Source organism: Bolinopsis microptera, chromosome 5 (assembly GCF_026151205.1).
Source record: "Bolinopsis microptera isolate Bmic1 chromosome 5, MBARI_Bmic_1.0, whole genome shotgun sequence".
NCBI lineage: Eukaryota > Metazoa > Ctenophora > Tentaculata > Lobata > Bolinopsidae > Bolinopsis > Bolinopsis microptera.
This window is the reverse complement of record NC_087076.1, coordinates 20,325,085-20,347,511: the sequence shown is the minus strand read 5'-3', so window position 1 is coordinate 20,347,511 and position 22,427 is coordinate 20,325,085. Positions and strand designations below refer to the sequence as shown.

Sequence of the window (22,427 nt, the reverse complement as noted above, 5' to 3'; positions counted from 1 at the left end):
AGAGCATTTCTTACATTGGGCCTAAGTTATATAACCAAACAGTCAACATTATTAACAAGGACATAAAATATGTCACCACTTGCCTACAAGACAAATTCCTAAATTCATTCAAGTCTACAGTCAACAAGCATGTGCTTACTGCACAAGCACATAAACCGGATGACAAGGACTGGGACAACTCAAATTTCGTACTTTTAGAAATTTAAATAATTTGGTACAACATACGTTGATCATAATAACGAGCAACAAAACTTTAACCTCATAACAAAATATGACTATCTTAGAGCATTTTTTACAATGCTATCGACACCGCGAAATTTCACTGTCATTTACAACTTTTAAAAGATAAAAATATCACCGCGCATTCTTCAGACCCTGTGTCGCTGTTCTAAATTTATGTCAAGAGATAAGAGTTATTTAAAATTCTTAATAGTACTATTTAAATTTGCTAATAGCATAATCATATTTTATACATTATTAATACTTTATACATTGTGTGCATATATTTATTAATTAATTAGTAATTAAAGATTTTAAGGCGTTAGTGCCGAGTAATGCCTTCGGGTAGTGCTCCTCAATCAATCAAAAATCAATCAAAATCAATCCACCCAAATGCACAAGCATGATCACACCAAAGATAATTTAAACAAAGATATTTTTTTAAATATTATAAAGAAAGAAATAAAAAGGCTTCCTACAAAAAGGAATTCATGTTGATTCACGATGTCAATCCTTCGCAGCTCGGTGAGGCACAGTGGTGCATCTCGCCGATCTACGTGGTGGTTGCGAGAAGAATTATTTGATGCGCGGCGCGACCCAGTAGTGCATAGCGCTACAAGAATTCATGTAGTAGAGAAAGCAATTGCGTAAAAATGGTTTACTCTGCAGTTTGTAAATTTTGATAAAATGGTTTTGTATGTCACAGGAACCTGCATTTGCAAATAAATTTGCTGAAGAGAGAAAATAACACTATTCTAATATGTTATGCGGTATCTTGAACAAAAATAAAAATGTTCCTACTGCATCTTGCCGATCTGAGGTTGCAATAAACATTATTTAATGCGCAGTGGGGCCGTATATAGTGCATATCATCGCGCGCTACATCTGACAGGCTAAACATGAACAGCGCGGACATCGTGAATCAAGCTATGCTATATCAATATATTTTTTACATTGAATTCGAATAAGACCTACTTATACTTATAGCATGAAAATCATTTCTTGACGAGTTATGAACAAATAACTATTTTGTATCAGGCACACGTGAGCACCGGCTGCAGCGGTGCGAAAGCACATGGTTAGGTGAAGGTCATGCACACATTAACTTATTGACGGATGTTTGTAATTTATATGATACAGCTCGTCTGAATTTCTTTGAAGTAGTGCGTGCACCGCTTTCCTCTCGAAATGTTTTGTCATACGTTGTACTGTATGACCCGTCGCGCACGAGTGCGCGACTTTCCTGTATCGTATAGTAGAAACTCCATCATAGTGAAACGAAAATGGGAGTTACGACTTAATTGACGATGTCAATTCATGGCAGCTCGGCGTGGCACAGTAGCGCATTTTGCCGATCTGTTGATTGACGATGTCAATCCTTCGCATCTCGCCGATCTGCTTAAGTGGTTGTGGTTGTGGTTGCGAGAAGCATTATTTGATGCGCGCGCGACCCAGTAGTGCATCGCGCTACAAGCCGATCTGTCGCTGCGAGAAGCCTCATTGAGTGCGCGGCGCGGCACAGTAACGCATCGCGCTACAAGTTACGCCAGGTTAGTCCATTAACAATGAAAAAACTAACTTCTTGGAGGACTTCGCCGTTTCGCAAACTTGATTGACGATGTCAACCCATTAAGATCGTTGCCCCTCCAACGCGCAAACTAGCATTCTCTCTTTACATGTACAAAGCAATTTAATTGACTATGTCAATTCATCGCAGCTCGGCGCGGCACAGTAGCGCATTTTTCTGATCTAGCGCCGATGTCGCTGTGAGAAGCCTCATTGAGTGCGCGGTTCACATAGCCATGTGTCTACGCGTACTGCGTGACGCGCTTGTTACTGCAAGCGAGAGTGCTCTGGTTAGAGCAAAGTGCGCGGCGCGGCACAGTAACGCATCACGCTACAACAAAGCAACGCAAACGATCTGGAAAGGTTGACATCGTCAATCAAACTAACTTCTAATATGGTAAAGTTGAAAGTCGTACTTCAATTGTCAATCAGCCCGAATAAAGATTCGGCCGAATGACAAGCTAAGCTGTTGGCGCCGTGAAACAATTATTATTGTTTTATTTGTTAATTTATTATAACTCGGAAAAACTGGGCAATGCATGATATAAATGTTTTGAACTGTTACAGTAAAAATCAAAATCATTGTTTATCAATTTTGAATCTACAGAGAGGCACCGCGCATTAATGAATTATCAGATCAAAATCGAGCGCTATAGATGAATTTACAATTGTTTATTCCAACTGCAAGTATGTTCGATTACATTTCAATCGAACGTGAATCTGTTTTCAATACAATCATTTGACACATCGTGTGGTCACATTTCACAAACTCTTTTGATTGAAAGAGGGCATATATTGACTGCCACCTGCTAAATCCGAGTTGTCCTGAGTTTCAGAGTTTGGAATTTTTATATCTTATAATCATAATTACAAATTACGGGCATGACCTTCATGCTAAAAACTCTTTTTAGTCTTATGTAACTGACATCATTTTGCGTCAAGAAGTAGAACTTAAGTCCTCATCGACAGTCACTTCAAGCAATTTTGCTTCATGTCCCTTCAAGGTAGGGAACATGGTGGTAGATCGAGGAAAACGATTCCATTATTTTTAAAGAGAGAGTCATCCCTTCCAAATGCTCATGGATCATCAAAAATATAAATGCCTACCGAGGCGATTGATGTTAAAAAGTGTTTTAGCAATTTCCAATTGTGAAAATTTTAACACATAACAACTCAACCGACCATCTCCATTTTGAGTTTTCACAAGAAACCTGACAGGCAAGATAGTAACAGCATGATGTTAACCTCAAAGCCCAATTTTGATCTCTATCCTAGTTAAACGGTTACATCGTTTCAAGATAGTTAAGCACCATAATTCATCGGAGAATACCATTGGCTTCCCAATTAGCCTCTAATTCGCGTATAACATACTCATTATTCAATTGTTCTTGTATTGTGTCAAATTTCTCGTTGTGTCAAATTTCTAGTTGTGTCAAATTTGCATACTAACCGAAGTATTTAGAGCGTCTCATTACCAATTCTCATTGCTCTCACTTCAAATTGCCAGAAGTTTTGTACATACTGTGCCCACTTTCTCTAATCTTAATAACTTTCCACATTGGATGCATCTTTTAATAATCCTCAGTTTAAGTTAATCTCAACATGATACTGTTTCAAATTTAAACAAATCTATGAATTTTCGATGTTCATAACTCTCATCTTGTTTGCCACTAACCTTTTAAATACACACATCAACTTTTTATATTGAAACTTAACTTTTAGATAGAATTGACCATGGGTTGCTGTTCGTATGCAAAGCTTAAAAGTGGCTTGGTGCTTCTCAACATTCTCTACATGGTGAGAAGGATTTGTAAACAATATTTATTGTGAGACACTGGATACTTAACTGGCTTAGCTTACTGGCATAGCTTACCGCCATTAAATGACAGCTTTGATATCAAGTTGATTGTTTATATCCAGTGATAGGACTGTGATTTATATTTAAACTTAAAGATCAAGTAAGCTCCTTTCCATGGACAAGAGTTTGTAAGAAAAATTAACATGCAACTACCTCAGTTGATTGCACTGATAATGATAGCAGTGCCAGCCTTTGCGTACAAAATGAACTACTTCACAAGCTACAGTCTGATAGGGTTTCTGATTGCTGCCGGAGTTTTCCTCTTCCTCTTCTCATTCTTGGGACTGTGCGGAGCTCTACACCACCACCAAGTCATGCTCTTCTTCGTATCCTTTCCCTGCTTATTTAGATTAGTTTACTTGCACATTCAACTTTCACTAGATCACTTAACCCTACCCCATATTCAACTATCAGATTATATAGCTCCATTTAATACACTGAACTATAGTGACTAAGAATCCTCATTTTAGTTATCATATCAAGGTTTTTGCTCCACCATGTATAGAATGAAGATGGGTTGCTTGCACCATATTTCTATTTATAGAAAGCCTGCCATACAGTTTACGTCTAAGTTGGAGTGTTCAGTGTACACTGCAACTGTACTTCTATATAACTTGTGCTGTAAGCACATCAAGCGTTATTAATTAAAACTGCATACAAGACATGTGCAAATTTGAAATTTGTCATTACTGATCCTATAATTTATTGAAACGATGAGACTAACTGATGAAATAATAACTGCGGTTCAAGTGTGCATGTACCAATCCAATAGTATAATTCAAAGGTCTCTGTGATATGTAGAAGAAAGACACCCGAATCTCCATTTAATATCAACCATTCTAGTGTAGGTTACAGTAGACTGATCTGGAATAAGTAGTTAAAACAGGTGTCCTGCACTGTGTCACATGATACTACTAGCATGTGATAACCACATTGTGAGAGAGGTATGCGAATATTCATTATTCATCCTAATGTTACATTTATCAGCTCCCCCTCAATGTTCAAGTGCGAATATTCAAGTTCAATATTATAATAATATGTTTACCACCTAGCCTCCAGCTCTTCCACCTCTCGTAATCCTGCCACAACGTGTACAACTTAGAGTGTGTTGTATTGTTCTGAGTGTCACGTGGTATCACGTGGTGTAATCTGATTCCTGTGTAGAGAGCTCTTTTGTGTCTGAGTTAATGTGGGGACGAGAATTGAGGGATCCAGTGTTTAATATTTCGGGTGTGTTTACTAAATCTTTTACACCACCTCTAATTCCCTCAAAACACAGTGTTTAGAGTAAATTAGAGGTGGTGTAAAAGATTACTTTGGTAGTTATGACAACCTCCAAAACTCAGAATCGATCAAATTAACACTTTCTACTTCAAGGAACTGTTTACTGAAATGAAAAAAAATCATTCACAGTTTTGGAATTTCTCAAAAGCAAGTCATTTCCAAACTTTTGGATTACCCTATACTACTGTTTTTTCTACACTTTCTTTCCAGTATCACATCACACAATTAGCCAAACAATTCTGCCATTAATCGAATAAATGCTGACTATTAATGACGTCGTTAATAACGTGTTTAAGACCTCATTATTTAGAAGATGTATTGAGTAACTCGGAAGTTGACACGTGTCAAAGATAATCAAGATAATTAGCTGTGTAGAGGAGTGTATACTGTATATATATATATATAGAGGAGTGTGTAGATTGCTTTGTGAGCTGAACACCAGGTGTGTGTGACATAGGATCACGAGTTTGTGTGTTAGTTAAGAGTAAACCGAGTTAGAATTGATTTCAATGTGGTTACTCTAGTGATCACTGGATCTGGGTGTGTGTGTGTAGTAACCGCTGGTAAATTGGTTATGTACTATTGAAAGCTCCTGCTAGCAGTACAAATCTATCATTTATAATATGTTTCAAAAACTCCTCCAGCACTCTAGTACAAACAGAACACGATCTTACCTCTTACCAAATATGGTGTAATAGATTGCAGAGCTAACTTACCTTTATTTGATCCATATAACTGACTAACTGAGGTAGCTAGCTATCTTTTGAGACTAGAAGAAGGCGAGATATTTTATTCTATAGAATATAGAATGTAGATTATAGAATGTAGATGCACGCCAACTTAGATAGTTGAGAAAGCTTCTCAGTTCTCATAGTTAAGTTATAGTAGGTAGTATTTAATATCTCATTACCTTGCTACTTATATATTAACTAATCAATGTTATTGTATTTCCTACCACTCCTTAAATACACTCCTAGAATGAGGATAATTAGGAACACTAATAAGTTCATAATTACTGCATAATATTAGTACATAACACACTAAATATGGCTACTTACACTCACTCTTATTGACTAAGTTACGTACTTACACTCGCTCTTACACTCGCTCTTACACTCGCTCTTACACTCGCTCTTACACTCGCTCTTACACTCGTTCTTACACTCGCTCTTACACTCGCTCTTACACTCGCTCTTACACTCGCTCTTACACTCGCTCTTACACTCGCTCTTACACTCGCTCTTACACTCGCTCTTACACTCGTTCCCTCACACAATAACCACCTACTAGTTCACATTGTGTACAGTTACACAGCTACACTGTACACACCACACATACCTCTGGCTGAGTCCAGGATATTGAGCTTTACACAATAGGGATCAGGGAGGTACCTCAACATTGTCAAACACACACACACAAACACACACACATACCCACGTGGTATTATCACGTGGTATTATCACGTGACAATATCACGTGGTATTCATAGCTGTCGTGAGAGGGAGAGAGCTGAATCCACGTCATACATTACTCCATGTCTACATCTGTACTCTTAGTTATTCACGTTAAGTTTTACATATTAATGTTTTACTTATTAAGTCAGCATGGATCAGAGAGTTGAACATAGCTAATATAGCTCGTGTCGTTTAGCCTGTCCTCAGTATATTTAGGTATAATATAGTGTACTGTTGTGAGTATGAATCGTAACAAAAGGCAAGTTGTGTTTAGGACCCATTACCTGATATCAAGTTACAAGCTGTGTGATTATAGAGCTGTGTGGTTATATAGACAACATTGTGTGGAAAGTCCATTAAATTGATCAATGTTTTGCCGGAATAAGCTTTGCTTTTAGCCGGAATAAGCAATGACGTGGATAACATCGCAGCAGTGGCTTTTCTACACCTACCGACCTTTGGGCTCTGACTCTACTATAATCATTCGCCCAAATTTCACGATAATGTGCTCACGCCTCACATTCAACACGATTCACAACCATCTAATAATCGTCTAACATATTTAAAAAGTAACAGTTAAAAGTTCCTTAACAAGATCCACAGTACATGGTAGTATTAGGGTTGCTGTGTATCGTGCAGTTCGCATCCTCCATCACCCTGGTGGCTATTAACACTGAGCAACAAGCCGAGATTCTCAACAAATCCTGGGTAACCGCTACTAACCACAGGTTGGAGACTGGTTATTTACAAATTGAGTCATTCACTTTAATACTACTAAAGTACTTACTTTAATACTGTTCTTATTAGTTTAGAGTACCTGATCACCGTAACGAATCTAAATGTATTGATGTCATCTAGATAGAGCAATTTGAAGTGATGGAATTGCTCTTGAATACGTTTCACTAAATGTTTAAACTGTTGGACTTGATATAATTATAATCGCGATGATTTGATGAAACATCAGATACTTATTTTCTAACTTTCACACTCAAATCAACGCAGCCGAGATGAGATACAGAGAAAGTTTAACTGCTGTGGATTTGATCAGAATGTCACTGATTCTATCCTCCCTCCTCAGAATTGCTCGGTTCTTACCTGTTGCGCAAAGTAGGACAAATTATTTTAATTACATTTTATCTGCTTCCATATTTTACTATTTGTAGTATTACAGCTACTCAGCTAGAGCAATGGCGCTTGACATTTTCAGTCTATGACGATGCACCTTGTTCACTTAAAACTGCAGTAATAGTCCCCAATTAACCATCAATTACCCCAATTAATTAACCATCAATTACCCCAATTAACCATCAACTACCCACGTAAAGCCTGTACAAGACAGACGAGACACAGTGCTACCTAAACGAGACAATTGGACCAGAACCCAACAAGACTGTTACAGACACAGGTTGTCACGCCTGTACTGACGAGGTATCAGACCAGTTCTCTTACGCAGTGAAAGTGTCCGGTGCTGTGGGGCTCTTCTTCTCCTTCACAGAGGTACGCGTTATAAGCTGAGTGTGTGGGTACTGTCTGATTATGGAGCAGTGTGTGTGGGGCGACACAATAGGATGTGTAAATGTGGTGTTAGATTGCAAAAGAGGGGGTTTTGAGTTTTGCTTTTTGTAATTTGGTCCGTATCTTGGCTGAGACCAAGTCTCGGAAAATGTAACTAAAATTACAAATATAAAATATAACAAAGGCTTACTACCCTATACTAAGCATTAAACAGTAAGTGTTGAAGCCGTTTTTAACAATGGATAGGCGCATATCACCCCCGGCCCCCAGCCCCCTTACCTCTTATTTTAAAATGTTCGAATAAGTAAGCGAAACGGAAAATCTCGATTTGACGTAGCGCGCGGGCGCCAAACTGTTCTTTTATGGCGCAACATACTCTTTTCAACGTTTACCATGCTAGAAATAACGTACTAGTCGTTTAAACCATAAATAGGATAAACGGTGCCGCGCCTGATCTGAAATGACCAGTCATTGCCCTAAATTGGGATAATGGCTACGAAATTTCGTTTGTACTCGTCAGAACACTAGAGAATTAGCAGTGCATTATGAATATCAGAGAGAGAGTTTTAAATTGTTACAAATCACACACGCGTGCAATGTCCCCGAGAGTTTTGTTATGGAATGAAATTTTATGGCAACCTTTAAACCGGAAGCTCACTTCAATTAATTAGCTATTTTGTATTTATCTTGTAGCTCTAACTGTTTCAGTTGATTGGCATTATCTTGGCGATACAGTACAGAAACACCAAGGATCCATCCAGAGCTTACAGCTTCCCTGGACACGGAGGTTTCACAAGAGAATAAGAGGGTTGCTGGAACTTTTACCACAGACATTGTGATTACTGATTAATTTATATTGAAACTATTTGAACAATGCGCTCATGCTATTCATGTTAATACTTCTTAGTATAGATAAATATTTGTAATAAAACTATTTGAGTCATTCAATCTGCATAAATGTGATGTTTTATTAAATTTTCAAGTTTTTGCAGATGATAAATTGATAATATCTATTTAAACTTAGCAGAATTATTTTAAAGCAGTGTTTAAAAGATCAGTTGTAAGTTGATATATAGATTTGACTAGGCTGGCCCAGACGATTCTTATTTTATTGACTAGATTACAACAGATTACATTCCCAAGATTGCGGTTTATTCTTGTTCAAGAAGATCTGGTATTTTTATGTATTACGTAGTTGGCTCTTTGATGTTCTGGATGAATTCTCGACGACAATTTGTTGTATTATTAACGTGTGGAAATGTTTTCGACTCATTCCTTGACTATGAATCATCATAATATTACAATTTTTACTTTTTCAAGACTCAAAAGTCTTTAGGTAATGAACATAATCAACTAATCCTACATATTACACAAACGATACAAACATTTTCGACTAAGACGCTTTGTTGTTTGTACCGTCTATTTCTTACAATGTACAAGTTCGGTTGATGTTTTCGATGAAATATAAGAATAACATGTTAAATTTTCAATCTTCAGCCTCTGAAGTTTTCACGACAATTATTATTGGTGCTGTATTCAATTTTATTAATTTCAAAGAGTTGCAAAACTGAAACAATTGTTTGAATTTTTGAACAAATACACTGCAAAACGATAACAAAGGATTATCCACTGATGAAAACCTGTTTCCATGTGCCCTCGTAAAGAACGGTTAAATCGATAATTAAACATAATAAATAATAAGAATTGATACTTTCAGTTTCAGCAAGTTCAAGCGGGCAACATTTATAAATATCAGTTCAAATAAAATAAATCGGTGGCAATCATTATCAGTTGTCTTTGTAAAGATAATTTATTGCTGGCTAATACAAAAAGCTATACAGACTTATCTGTCAACGATCGTTAACAAATGCTTCGCCAATTTAAACAAACTGGAACCTTTTTTATCATCTCTCGATTAGATTTTCATTCGCTTTGTCCTATAAAAAAGGTTTACACCAGCCCAATTTCTATCTATGGAAATACTCTTTAATGACTCCAAGCCAAAACCACAAACAGAATATCGAATAAACCTGATAAAAACTTAATATTTCAGTTCATAATAGGTAAATAGTAAGATTTCTCTACTTGTACAACTAGAGCATCATACACAAAATTCAGATGCCATCAAAGTTTATCACTATCACATAATATAACATGTGCTCACTCTTGATACTTGAAATTGTGTGTACACAGAACAAGGTAGAATACAGTCTCGATAACACATAAATCCAGAATTTGAGTTTAAATTTCGCTTTCTAAGCAGTCATTTTCTTACTGGACTTCAAGTCTTGAGTTGTTATTGAAACAAAGAAAGTAATAAGATCTCCTCTCTATTTAATGACGTCACCATACAATGACGTCACTGCGATACATCACTATGACGTCACAGGTTGGGCGGGAGGAGTTGAGGTAGCCTGAGTCAGGGACTTGTTCTCCTTTATCTTAAGTCCCAGCTGTCTCTTGATGAACTTAATCACAAGCTGGTGTGGGCGTCTCACTAACTCGTCGTATCTGACAGAGGGAGGACGATTTTAGTTTCGTGGAGAAATTGAACTTTAGGACTCGTATTATGGACCTAATATTAGTTACTAAAAGTAAATTAAATATAAAATTTTTAGAAGTTGGAGGATGGTCTCGCCATTAAATATGCGGGATGAATGGCGGGCGGTGTTTATCTGCCAGCTGCAGCCATTGAGCTTGGTCGGTAGCTAAAATAATGGTAAGTCTATTTTAACAGTAAATTTTTGTCCGCAAAATAAAACTCAAAGTATTTCCATTAAATTGTTCACCTGCTGCTAATACCAGAATTATGTTACGGCCTGATGATTTTTAAGTCGAATCAAAATAATTCAATGTTTTAAATTTGCCAGATTCGCTGACTATTAGAACTCAGAAAATGTTGTTGATTAGTTCATAGTGGGCACCGTCAAGCTTATTAAGTACACTGTTAGAGTGTTAGCTGTGTGGGCACTGGATCTAATTGGGTGAGGTTTTCAACCACCCAAACATACCTTTCTACATCAGGAGGGGACATGAGATCTGACTGTAGTCTGTCTATTAGGGTCACACATACCACCGCACCCCGAACACCTGTAATAACACTTATTTAAAAGTTATTTTATTCCTTTATAAGTTATTTTACTTATTTAAAAGTTATTTTACTTATAAAAGTTACTTTAATTATAAAATTTACTTTACTAATAGTAGTTATTTATTTAGTCATGATAATTCGATAATCAAACTCGATTTTATTCGTTACAAATTTACACTGTCTTCAGAAGACTCTTCAGATAATCGTTAGGAACAGTCATGATCCACCGTAGTTTCATTTATCAAGTTACACTTCCAATTTGATGACACTATTAAAACAGTTACAAATTAAGTCTTATCTACGAAAAAAGTATTAAATAAAATAAGACCCACCGGCTCGGTGACAAAGAGAGGAAAAAGCACATGACTCCATCTCGATATTCCGGCACCCCATACTGTAGGCTCTCCTCAGGTACTCTATCTTATCCTCCTCCGTGTAATCACAGAATGCACCGTCCAGTCTGCCTTGGCCTGGCGTGATGAGAAGTGGTTTAAAATAGCCATTTTGCTTTCAATATTTTCCTAATAAAGCTCGATAAGGAATCTTGTTGAGTTGTTGGGGTTAATTTTGCAAAGGAACTGACCGGTTCCGGTCGGATATCAGGCTTTAATATCCGGTTCCGATCCAGTTTCCAAGAATTTGAACTTTACTTCTAGAATAATTTCTACATTTGTGCTACGCAAAATGCAACTGTGAATTCTTGCAATGTGCGTTTTGATTTTATTCTAACTCGTTTCTATCTCTGCTCATACAGCAGATCAATCAGTGACCTCTGCACTGCACTGCTCGTACAAAATATCAACTAGTGACTGCTACTCGCAAAGCATAACATTTGTTGAAATTTGAGATAGGGCATGAATAAGCACTTTCTTATTGTGTCCACATGACTTTTAATATTATAATTGATAAAAACCCACAATCAAGGATTAATCTCACTTTTCCGGAAATTGCCAGCAGCCTCAAATTTCCTCTTCTTATTACCCGGTTCCGGTTTGGCAAAATGCGGCAAACCGGTAAATAGATTGATATCCGGTAGTTTCCGGTCCGGCAGCCAAAAACCTAGACCGGTCGGTTCCTAATGTTGCAGTATAAGTTACATATTATTATTATTATATTTATATTATATAAACACAATACGGACATTTTGACTGACAAATAGTCTCTAGGACCTCTTAAAGGTTAATTTTACCAGATTTCTGTAATTTTACGTATGATTGATGCACGGATTCATGGCAAAGTTAGCATAATTAGGATCGGTGCAACGCTCAAAATATTTCTAAAACCAACATCTTGTTTTGCATTTGCAAGTGAATTGAGCTGAACTATGGGCTTCAACATAGAAAACCACACGTGTATAACACAGAAAGAAACTGTATGTACCTTCAGGATAGTCAACGTAAGTGTTTCTAATTATTCAATATGTAGCTGTGAGGATAATTAATATAGAAAAATATCAGTGTAGACAGTTGATCAAACGTTAAACTAAACGTTTTTACAGCTATTTCGGGGCCACCCGACACAACAGTCGCTATTATTAAATTACAAATAGATTGGTGATTAACATTCTTTCCTGGAGTAGTTGACAAATAATTAACATTCTTATCCTCACTAATATTCTCAGGGCTCGGTGCTGGCAGTTATAGGACTCCTCGGTATCATCTTCAGTGGCTCCGTGATTTACTTCCTTGCTTTCCGTAAAATCAGACTTTCCAACTGCCAGGGCTATTTCATCATCAACGTAGCAGTCAGCGATGTCTTGGTCTCTCTCTTGGGCATTTTCAGAGGACTAGGGATAATAGACAGCAAGTTTGTGGGCGCCCCAAATAAAACTGCTACCTTATCGTGTGCTCTTTACAAAATGTGTCTGACAACTGTGGCGAGTTCCGGTACAATAGTCCTCCTCCCTCTGACTGTAGACAGAGCTGTGGCTATTATACTGCCACTTCGACACAGCTCCATCATCACCAAGAAGACTTGTGTCATTATGTTTGTAGCAAACTGGCTACCAATTCTTGCTCTACTGATCTATGAAATAATAGTTTATACTACAGGGATATGGATTATCGAATACAGCGATAGATTTCACAGATGTCTTATTTCAGGATCAAGTAAAATTGAACATGCTGAAGAAATATGCTTCTTCGTTGTTCCCTTCTTCCTTATCCTTCTCTTGTACGGGACCATGATGTCCATCATTATCAGTACGGGACGGAAATGTGGTCGGTTCCTGGTGACAGCGTCTGGGATTATAATAACGGGTCTGCTAACGTACTCGCCAACTGTGATAACAGTTATTTGGGACATACCGCACAGCTATGAAGTATCACAAATACTGACTGTAACAGTATACTACACCAATGGTATTATTAACCCCCTGATATACCTTGCAACGCATCCTAAAACACGGGAATATTTCCAGACTCGGCTGTCATAAATTCGTTCAGAAAGAACCAGTAGTTCGGTCTATAGTCTAGAACAATCTTCGATAAAAAAGGAGTGAATTTGAACTCAGGACAGGTAAAAGCAGCCCTTTTGTTTCGGAGCGTCTAACCTCTACTCAGCCGAGATAATCCTCTAACTGGAAACAATCCCGCCCACAAATAGTCGGCTGCCAGAGATTTCTAAACTTAATTCGACTTATTAGACCCTGAGTAACAAAATTGAATCGAGTACACTTTCTAACTAGTGCTACGTTTCTCGGAACCTCGTCCAATTTGCGAGTATCTCAGTTTCTGATTGAGATACAGAGCTCCGACACAAACCAAAATGTGCGGAAACAAATACATTTTTAATTCTTAGCACTTTGGACATATTTAAGGCATTAGAGGCTTATTTTTTGAGTAATTGTTAAAAACTGGATTTTGAGTACGAAGCTGAAATAGAAATGTTCATTTGAAGTTGTAATGTTACTATTTTGGAGGATAAGAAAAATGTTTATGTAAATGGTTTTTTAATTAGGTTTAAAGCTCATTCCTCAGTTGCGAACAATTTCTATTGTAAACGGCAGTGTGATATGATGATTATCTCGCTGCAATCATTTGAACCGTACAGACTATGAAATGTTTATCGCGATTTACAACTCTGTAAGTACTATAAATAAATTTTCCCTTGAAACAGTTTGTTGCTTTGTTTGCCTCATCTTGAAGTACTGGCAACAAACCATTCACTCATGAAAGTTAAGGCTCAGGAGACAATCACTACGGTTGAGTAACAAGCCTTAGTAACTAGTAGTTCGTCACGACCGACTAGTATATTACATTTATCAGACATAATGTTATAGTATAATATAGTTTTAAGTATAATATAATTAATAGTTAAGTATAACTATAAAGAAATTAACAGATATAATTCCGTCGAACCACCTTCCCATTGTTTAATGAACCTCATCACCTTCGCGAAAAAATGAACAATAAGTTTCGACGGCATGTTGCTACATAATCGACGGCTTCATAAGTTGCACATAAACATAGCTATTGTGACCATTTTGCCGAATGTCTTCAAGAACTTCCTTTAAAACCAGAAATCTCGCACATCTGTATTTTTGAGTGATTTTCAGTGCAGAATATGCTTTCATGAATATGTCCATTGTGATTGTACATATATTGTAGTTTGCGCCCCATTGAATCGAGTTTCCAACTTTATTTTCTTGTTGTCTAAACTCCAAATGGCTCAACTTGGTAGTACGGGGAATAGAATTTATCCTCCCGAGTTTTGGAGTAATTCAATATTTGCTTGAATTACAATTTCCATCCGAAATACGTGTCTTCTGCTTTGTGAAAAGGGAAACTTTTCTAAAACCAACATCTAAAACATCTTGTTTTGCAAGTGAATTGAGCTGAATTATGGGCTACAACATAGATAACCACACGTGTATAACACAGAAAGACACTGTATGTTCCTTCAGGATAGTCAACGTAAGTGTTCTTTAAATCGCTCAGTTGTTATAAAGATCTGTACAATTGTGGATAATTGATGCAAAGAAGATAAGTTCGACACAATTGTATACATTAAATTAAAACTATCATTTTGAGCGATTTCTGAAAACAAGATCTTGGGCCATCAACTTAGTTTTGTGGAATTTAAAAATAAAAACAACCATTGCGGCAATTTTATTATAATTAATAACGGTGATTTAAATCATTTTCTCCAGTCATTGCCGAAAGATTGTGCATTCTTATCCTCACCAATATTCCCAGGGCTCGGTGCTGGCAGTTATAGGACTCCTCGGTATACTCCTCAGCGGCTCCGTGATTTACTTCCTGGCCCTCCGCCGAATCAGACTCGCCAGATGTCAGAGCTATTTCATCATCAACGTAGCAGTCAGTGATGTCTTGGTTTCTCTCTTGGGAGTCTTCAGGGGACTAGGAATAATAAACAGCAAGTTTGTGGGAGCACCGAATAACACCACCACCCCATTCTGCGCAATATACAAAATATTTCTGACGACCTTTGCGTGCTCCGGCATCTCCGTGCTCCTCCCCCTGACTGTAGACAGAGCTGTGGCTATAACCCTGCCACTTCGACACAGCTCCATCATCACCAAGAAGACTTGTGTTATCATGTTTTTAGCAAATTGGCTACCAAATCTAGCTTTAATGCTTTATGAATTGATAGCGTGGGTTACAGGAACCATTCAGATAGAATACAACGATAGATATTACAGATGTCTTATGGTTACAGGTCTTATAGTTGGAAACATCGAAAAGTTCTGCTTCGTCATCATTCCCTTTCTCCTTGTCCTGACCTTGTATGCCACCATCATGTTCATTATCTTCAAAAGGAAAATACGCATTGGACGGTTCCTGATAACTGCATCCGGTATTATAATAACGGGTCTGGTTGCTTACTCTCCAACTGTGGTCACTGCAATGTGGGACATACCGCACAGCTATGAAGTATCACAAATACTGACTGTAACTGTGTACTACATCAATGGTATTGTTAACCCTCTGATATACCTGGCAACGCATCCTAAAACACGGGAATATGTTGACTCTCGGCTCTCTCGGAGCCGGACAAGAAGGAGCACTTCGGTTTCGGCAGTACAGTCGTCAGTAGTACAGCCTTCAGTAGGTCCCAGTAGGGGGTTAACTTTAACCAGACTTGGTGTTGCTGTGCCTTCAACCACATCGCCACCCGAAATTGTGTCTTTACCCAAGATGGAGATTTCTTGGAGTTCAGATTCAGATTCAGAATAATGCATAATAAATCATAGATGGTACTTTCACGAGAGATAGGATATGATTGATGTCCCACGGCCTTTCGTTTAGTTTGTGACTGATACATCGAAAGTGACAGAAACAACATATATTTTGTTTTAACTACCGGTTCCCTAGTAAACTCACTTTTAACAACTTATGTTTTCTAGTTACAACCAGTATTCCCTGCAGTGGTAAATAAATTTAGTATTCAGTATTCATTATTCGTTATTCAGTAATATTCATTATTCAATATTCATAATTTAGTATTCAGTATTCAGTAATATTAATATATAATTATATCTATTATGTTTATAAAAATGTGTCATTTTAAGTAGCTTCTCCTTCAAACAAACAGTCTTTTGACTCGTAAAAGTACCACAAATTGGACTGTAACCATAAATACTAGAAGTTCACCGGATAGGAGAATTTAGCAACCAGGCTTTAATCCAAATCTTAGCTTGCTTGTTAACTTTCTAACTACATATTATATAAATTAGCAGGAGACAAAGTTGTCCAGCAGCCATTTTTCTCGCAACTGCATAACCATGACAACATGACCAATAACTGCTATAATCGTCCCAAAACAAAGGTTCAGGTGATCCCGAAATTGACTTGTAAACATCATCTACTGCTATAATCCCCGTTAATAGCAATACAATTCAAATATTGTCTCACAGGTCAGCAGCCACCTACAGTGGTAACTCTCCACACTCTTCCTGTGCTCACACTGGTGCGGTTTCATTTTCACTAGGTTCTACTCGGGAACCGATTTTAGCTCTGATTTCAGCTGATTTGAACAATAAAATGTATCACTAACAGTGAACACAATGAGTCGACCTGTTTTTCACATTGCAAGAATGTAGTGGCTGAGTAGTATGATCTGTTCACTCTCCGTCTTATGCCAGAGCGGAGCTACTAGATAACATGATCATAATAAGCCTTGTTCACGTGGCGGAATATCTTAAATCTCATTGGTTATAAGTTAGTCAAATGGTTCAAAATCAGTTTTTTAGTAGCAAGGGGTCGTTCACGTAATCAATATTTTAGCAATTTTTACCCCCTCCCCCTCCGTAATCAACCATAATCAAGAATCAATATCCAACCCCCCCCCCCCCCCCCCTTAATCAACCGTAAGCATTACGATTTGATTAAGGGGAGTGTTTACGATTTTTGTAACTTACTATTTTGTTAAATTTTTATTTTTGAAACAAAAATTGTCCTTGTCTTACTTATTGTTGCAAATCCATACCGATTGGTAATTCATTGGGAAATTTGACAACTTACATTCAGCTAATTTGCATTTGACTGTTTACAACAATAAGAGAGGTCGGTACTGACTAATGACTATGTGCCTTAACTAGAGTGTCTGTGCTATAATTCTGCAGTAATATTCTGCAGAATATAGCCCATCTTGAATTAGAGCGCAGGATATTATGAGTATTATTTGTTAGAGTTTTACTTGTAGTCTTTACTAACAACTAAGAGTTAAGATTACAACCTGATAACTAAAGATCTATTATACAGTAAAAGCACCTGCGATCAAGAGTTTTTAAAGAATAATTGTCTATCACAATCGATTCAAACATTTCCACTAAGTGATTATTAGAATCGATTATGATTACATCGAATCTTTAAAAAGCGTTTTAAATTCCCATAGTAAATAGTAGCTAGCCCGTAAGGGCTCCAATCACCTTCGGATTGCAGGTTGCATGTCTAGGTTTTTTGGGGTCGTTCACATATTTGATATTACGTAATCAATATTTTAGCAATTTTTACCCCCTCCCCCCTCCGTAATCAACCGTCATCAAGATCCAACCCCATCCCCCCCCCCCCCCCCCCCCCCCCGTAATCAACCGTAAGCATTTGGAAACCCCCCCTCAGCTGATTGTTTATTTTTTGTTTTAAATATTTGTTTTATTAGATTACGTAATATGTGAACGACCCCCAACAGCTCTATAGGTGATTCAACCTCGCCGGCGTAAGCAATTGTACATGACAAAAGGCCCAGTTTGAATACTAAGTTCAATCATAATATTAGGGCTTATTATATGGAGACAGAGTTATGATTTATGTCACGTCCTGGTATTGCTATACTTATTGGCCGGTGATTTAAATTCTAAAGAGAACTAATTTCAGAAGACATGAACACTGGCAGTGTTCAATGAACACTGTTCAATGAACACTGTTCAATGAACACTGTTCATTGAACACTGTTCATGTCTTCTGAAATGGAAATTGAACAGCATTCCTCTGATTACAGGATAACCAAAACTGAAGTATGGTATTTCTCAGGGCGTGGGCACATAAAACAAATTCCAGAATAAAAACAACAGAATTAAAAATTTGTCACAGTTACTATTACTGATAACTCCTTTAAGGTCAAGTACACTTTTCGACTGATGCTTTTCTTTGATTCTTGAAAAAGCTCTATAAGTCTATATTATGTATAAACTAGAAAACCCGTAGTCACAGGGAGGAAGCTAATAGTAATAGTATTAGTATTTTTTTGTTAGTAAGTTTAAATCGCGTCAAAAAATATCCTACACAACCGAAGATACAGCCAATTAAAATGTTGCTTGTACTAAACACAGCGTAATATCAACAAAACCGATCAAAATGACGTTGAAACAATCATTGCACGTGCACGTGCGTGTAGCAATCATTGTTACCATGGTATCTTTGCAACTTCCTATTTTTCGTCTGATTTGCACGTGGGCGGTCGTACAGCAGAAAGAATTCTCTGAATTATAGTAGAGATGATTTACGAGTTTGTTATGCCTAAATGTTTATGCTACTCGATTCGCAAATATTCCACTATACAAGGAACCCTCTGTTAAATAAATTTATGTCAATTAAGATTAACGTTCAGATTTGGAACAACTATGGCTTACAATATTGAAAACAACTCGTGTGTTATTGATAGTGAGCCTGTCTGTCCATTCAGAATGGTCAACGTAAGTTCTTTTTAAAGTTTTGTGGCAAATTATTTTACATTTATGTCTTATAAAATTTTCTTGTGCCATCTTTGGCAATTGATCTGGCTCATTGGTCATCATAAAGTTAATAAATTGTTTCGTATTTATTTCGTGTTTAATATTATTAATATTAAATTAAACATTCCAATCCGTACCCAGGGCTCGATACTAGCAGCTATAGGACTCCTCGGTATTCTTTTCAGCAGCGCCATCATTTACTTCCTTGCCTTCCGTAGAATTCAACTTGCCAGCTGCAAAAGCCTCTTCATCATCAACTTGGCCGTCAGTGATGTCTTCGTGTCTCTCTTGGGAGTTTTCAGGGGACTAGGGTTAATAAACAGAAAGTTTGTGGGCGCCCCACACAATACTTCTACCTTATCATGTGCTTTATACGCTATCTCCCTTAATACCCTGGGACACTCCAGTATGCTAGCCTTGCTGCCTCTCACCATCGACAGAGCTGTGGCTATAACCCTTCCACTTCGACACAGCTCCATCATTACCATCAAGACTTCTGTTATCATGTTTGTAGCAAATTGGCTACCTATTTTTTGTCTACTGCTCTATGAAACAGTGGGTTATACCATAGGAACCATAACTGTTAAGTACTTCGAACAGTACCACGGATGTATTACTATTTATCCAGGAGATTATGAGATAAAGGGGGTCTGCTTCATTATTGTCCCCTTTATCCTCATCACTCTCATGTACATCAACATGCTCTTCATCATCTTCCGGAGGAATCTAAAATTCGGACGGTTTCTGGTCACTGCTTCAGGGATTGTAATAACCAATGGTATCATCAATCCTCTGATATACTTTGCAGCTCACCCTAAGACATGCGCATATGTTGAGACTCTGTTGGCACGGAGGGTAAAGGTCAAGAAAAGGGCTGATTTGGAGATGCAGCCAGCGGTAAATCAAACTAGGAAGTAGAATGGAACTGATATAAGTAGAGATATAAGTAAATTTGGTGTTCTGGTGCCTTCAACTTTATTGCCACCAGAAACTGTGCATGTGCCCAACATTGATGTTTATATTCTGTACTTTGTAGTGAAATATCTTACATTTCTATATCCTGAGATTTTTTCTTAATTGTATACATACCATCAACAATCAAAATATCTCAGACATTAGCCTACCTTCGTAGAAGTCCTCAGCACATAGAGTACTTCCCAACATGGAGGGTATGTTGGGGTCGTTCTGACACATTAGGAGAGCTTGAGCTAGAACTTGGTCCAGTATCGTTGGTCTGGAGATCTCCTGGCCCAACACAACCTACCAAAGGGACAATAAACTGTTAAAAAGCTGTAAACTTTCACATCCATATTATTACCGGTAGGAAATTTTCAGATTCCAGTTTTCCGCGACCAAAATTTTACTGTTTTGACTGAATTTTCTTGAGTGATCATCTAGCAAGGTCACTGAGGATGGCACAAGACACAATTGAGATACTCAAACACTCACAAACAGGCAATTAGTCCATTAAACGCTCACAAACAGGTGACTACCAATTAAACAATTAACTTGATTAATCATTGACAATATATTCATCTGAACACCAACCTGTCTGTGTTCCTTTCTGAGTGAAGCATTAAGAGCATTCTCTGATATAACGATTGTGCCGGGTTCCACACCTGCAGTAGATATTTTATAATTTTAAGGGTGTAGTTAATTAATGTACTTTCTAAAAGAGAAGAACAGCACGAATTAGTAAGTTAGACTGCATTTAATTAATCAAATCAATTGTTATCAAACATGTCAATCTTACAAATGTCAACAATCCTAAAATAATTTAGAACCGAAACGCGATCCTTTGTAAAATTATATGTCCCAAAAGTCAAATTGACTTGTACTCGAGTATAAAATTGAACAAGTTACTCCAATAACCACGGTCACTAGCAAGTTCTCTCAAATGGAGAATATCATCAATATTTAGCTGAAAATCAATAATTAGCTGAATAGCAGGTAGATTTTTCTCACCGATGCCGGCGGAGGTTCCAACTCTAATGAACATGACGTTGGTAGCGTTGCTGTAGTGAACTAGTTTGAATAGTTCGTGTAGGAGTATCGTTATAGAGGGTGCTCCAACTCCGTGCTGAAGCCAATAAAATTAGGATCCAATCGGGCTAGGTAGCAATAAGATGAGACACCAATATGTATTACTCATCGAAGAAGATTTTTCAACTAAAGAGATTTCGTAAAATACTAGCAAGACTGTTTTAAGTCGCTCAGCAAATCACACTCCTAACTACAAAAATCAGCTAACTAAACAAGCTTACAAAGCAGTTATATGAATGTCCTTGCTGGCCCCTCACACTTTGTTTCTGTCTGGTTCTAATATACCGTTACAATAATGACTTTAATATTAACAACAAACAGGACCCACCGCCACAACCAGCAAGGGGCCCACTTTCCACAGTCCGTATCTCTCTGATCTACAGAGGTTCTCCAGTCGGTCAGAGGGCAGGTACAACTCTCCCCGGGCGTACTTGGCAAACTCTAACATCGTGTTACTGGAACCTCCCATCACGATAAACTGAGGGGTAGGGGTCAAGTGACTGGGGAGTTGTTTAGTCACGTGGTTTAGACTTTAGTCACGTGGTTTAGTCACGTGGTCGAAATACAGAGATCTTGGTTTGGTCGTTTTTATATCACAATAGAAAAAATTGTCTTCTGCTTATTTCAGAACAAATCACATTGAAGAAGTCACGAAAACATCGAATCAGCCCTCAGTCCTGACTTTATACCTTGACTAATAATATTAGAAATATTACTAATATTACTGTGTATGATTCGCCTCTCCAAACAAATCTAAAGTAGTATTACTGATATTATTTAACCCCCCATACCTTGACTAATAATATTAGAAATATTACTAATATTACTTAACCCCCATACCTTGACTAATAATATTAGAAATATTACTAACATTACTTAACCCCCATACCTTGACTAATAATATTAGAAATATTACTAACATTACTTAACCCCCATACCTTGACTAATAATATTACAAATATTACTGATATAATTTAACCCCTCATACCTTGACATCTCTGAACATTTCAGAGAGATTATCATGAGTAGTAAGACCCAGGTGGTACAGAAAGTCCTCGGTTACTTCCGTCAAGTGAGGGTTCGGCAGTGCTAGTCTCCTCTGGTTCACCATACTGCTATTATTGGGGTGAGGTTAGTTTTAATTAAGTTAAGAGGGTCATTTTAATTAAGATAATGAGGTACTGTTTCGTACAAGTAGATGGT

At 37.4% G+C, this 22,427-nt stretch overlaps 3 protein-coding genes across 4 annotated transcripts in view; 2 read left to right on the top strand and 1 right to left on the bottom strand.

Moving 5' to 3' along the window:
* Positions 1-9,472, top strand: part of LOC134814833 (tetraspanin-31-like) — an 84,361-nt gene extending 74,889 nt beyond the window's left edge. For both annotated transcript variants that reach the window (XM_063823124.1, XM_063823125.1), the window contains exons 2-7: positions 3,508-3,582; positions 3,802-3,969; positions 6,985-7,109; positions 7,384-7,488; positions 7,707-7,878; positions 8,605-9,472. In XM_063823124.1, coding sequence (XP_063679194.1) covers positions 3,520-3,582; positions 3,802-3,969; positions 6,985-7,109; positions 7,384-7,488; positions 7,707-7,878; positions 8,605-8,700 — 729 coding nt within the window. In that variant the 5' untranslated portion in view covers positions 3,508-3,519 and the 3' untranslated portion in view covers positions 8,701-9,472. The remainder of the gene's footprint in view (positions 1-3,507; positions 3,583-3,801; positions 3,970-6,984; positions 7,110-7,383; positions 7,489-7,706; positions 7,879-8,604) is intronic.
* A 191-nt stretch (positions 9,473-9,663) lies between these two features.
* LOC134814832 (uridine phosphorylase 1-like) lies at positions 9,664-22,341 on the bottom strand. Its single transcript, XM_063823123.1, has 8 exons — positions 22,213-22,341; positions 21,553-21,702; positions 21,147-21,261; positions 20,730-20,800; positions 20,306-20,441; positions 11,320-11,457; positions 10,908-10,986; positions 9,664-10,407 (listed from the first exon to the last, which is right to left on the bottom strand). The coding sequence occupies exons 1-8, from the start codon at positions 22,333-22,335 to the stop codon at positions 10,272-10,274; spliced, it is 948 nt and encodes a 315-aa protein (XP_063679193.1). The 5' UTR covers positions 22,336-22,341; the 3' UTR covers positions 9,664-10,271.
* On the top strand, positions 12,312-16,223 carry LOC134814703 (melanopsin-like). The gene is made up of 4 exons (XM_063822884.1): positions 12,312-12,383; positions 12,609-12,873; positions 13,090-13,217; positions 15,184-16,223. The coding sequence occupies exons 1-4, from the start codon at positions 12,312-12,314 to the stop codon at positions 16,183-16,185; spliced, it is 1,467 nt and encodes a 488-aa protein (XP_063678954.1). The 3' UTR covers positions 16,186-16,223.
* Positions 22,342-22,427: the final 86 nt, after the last annotated feature.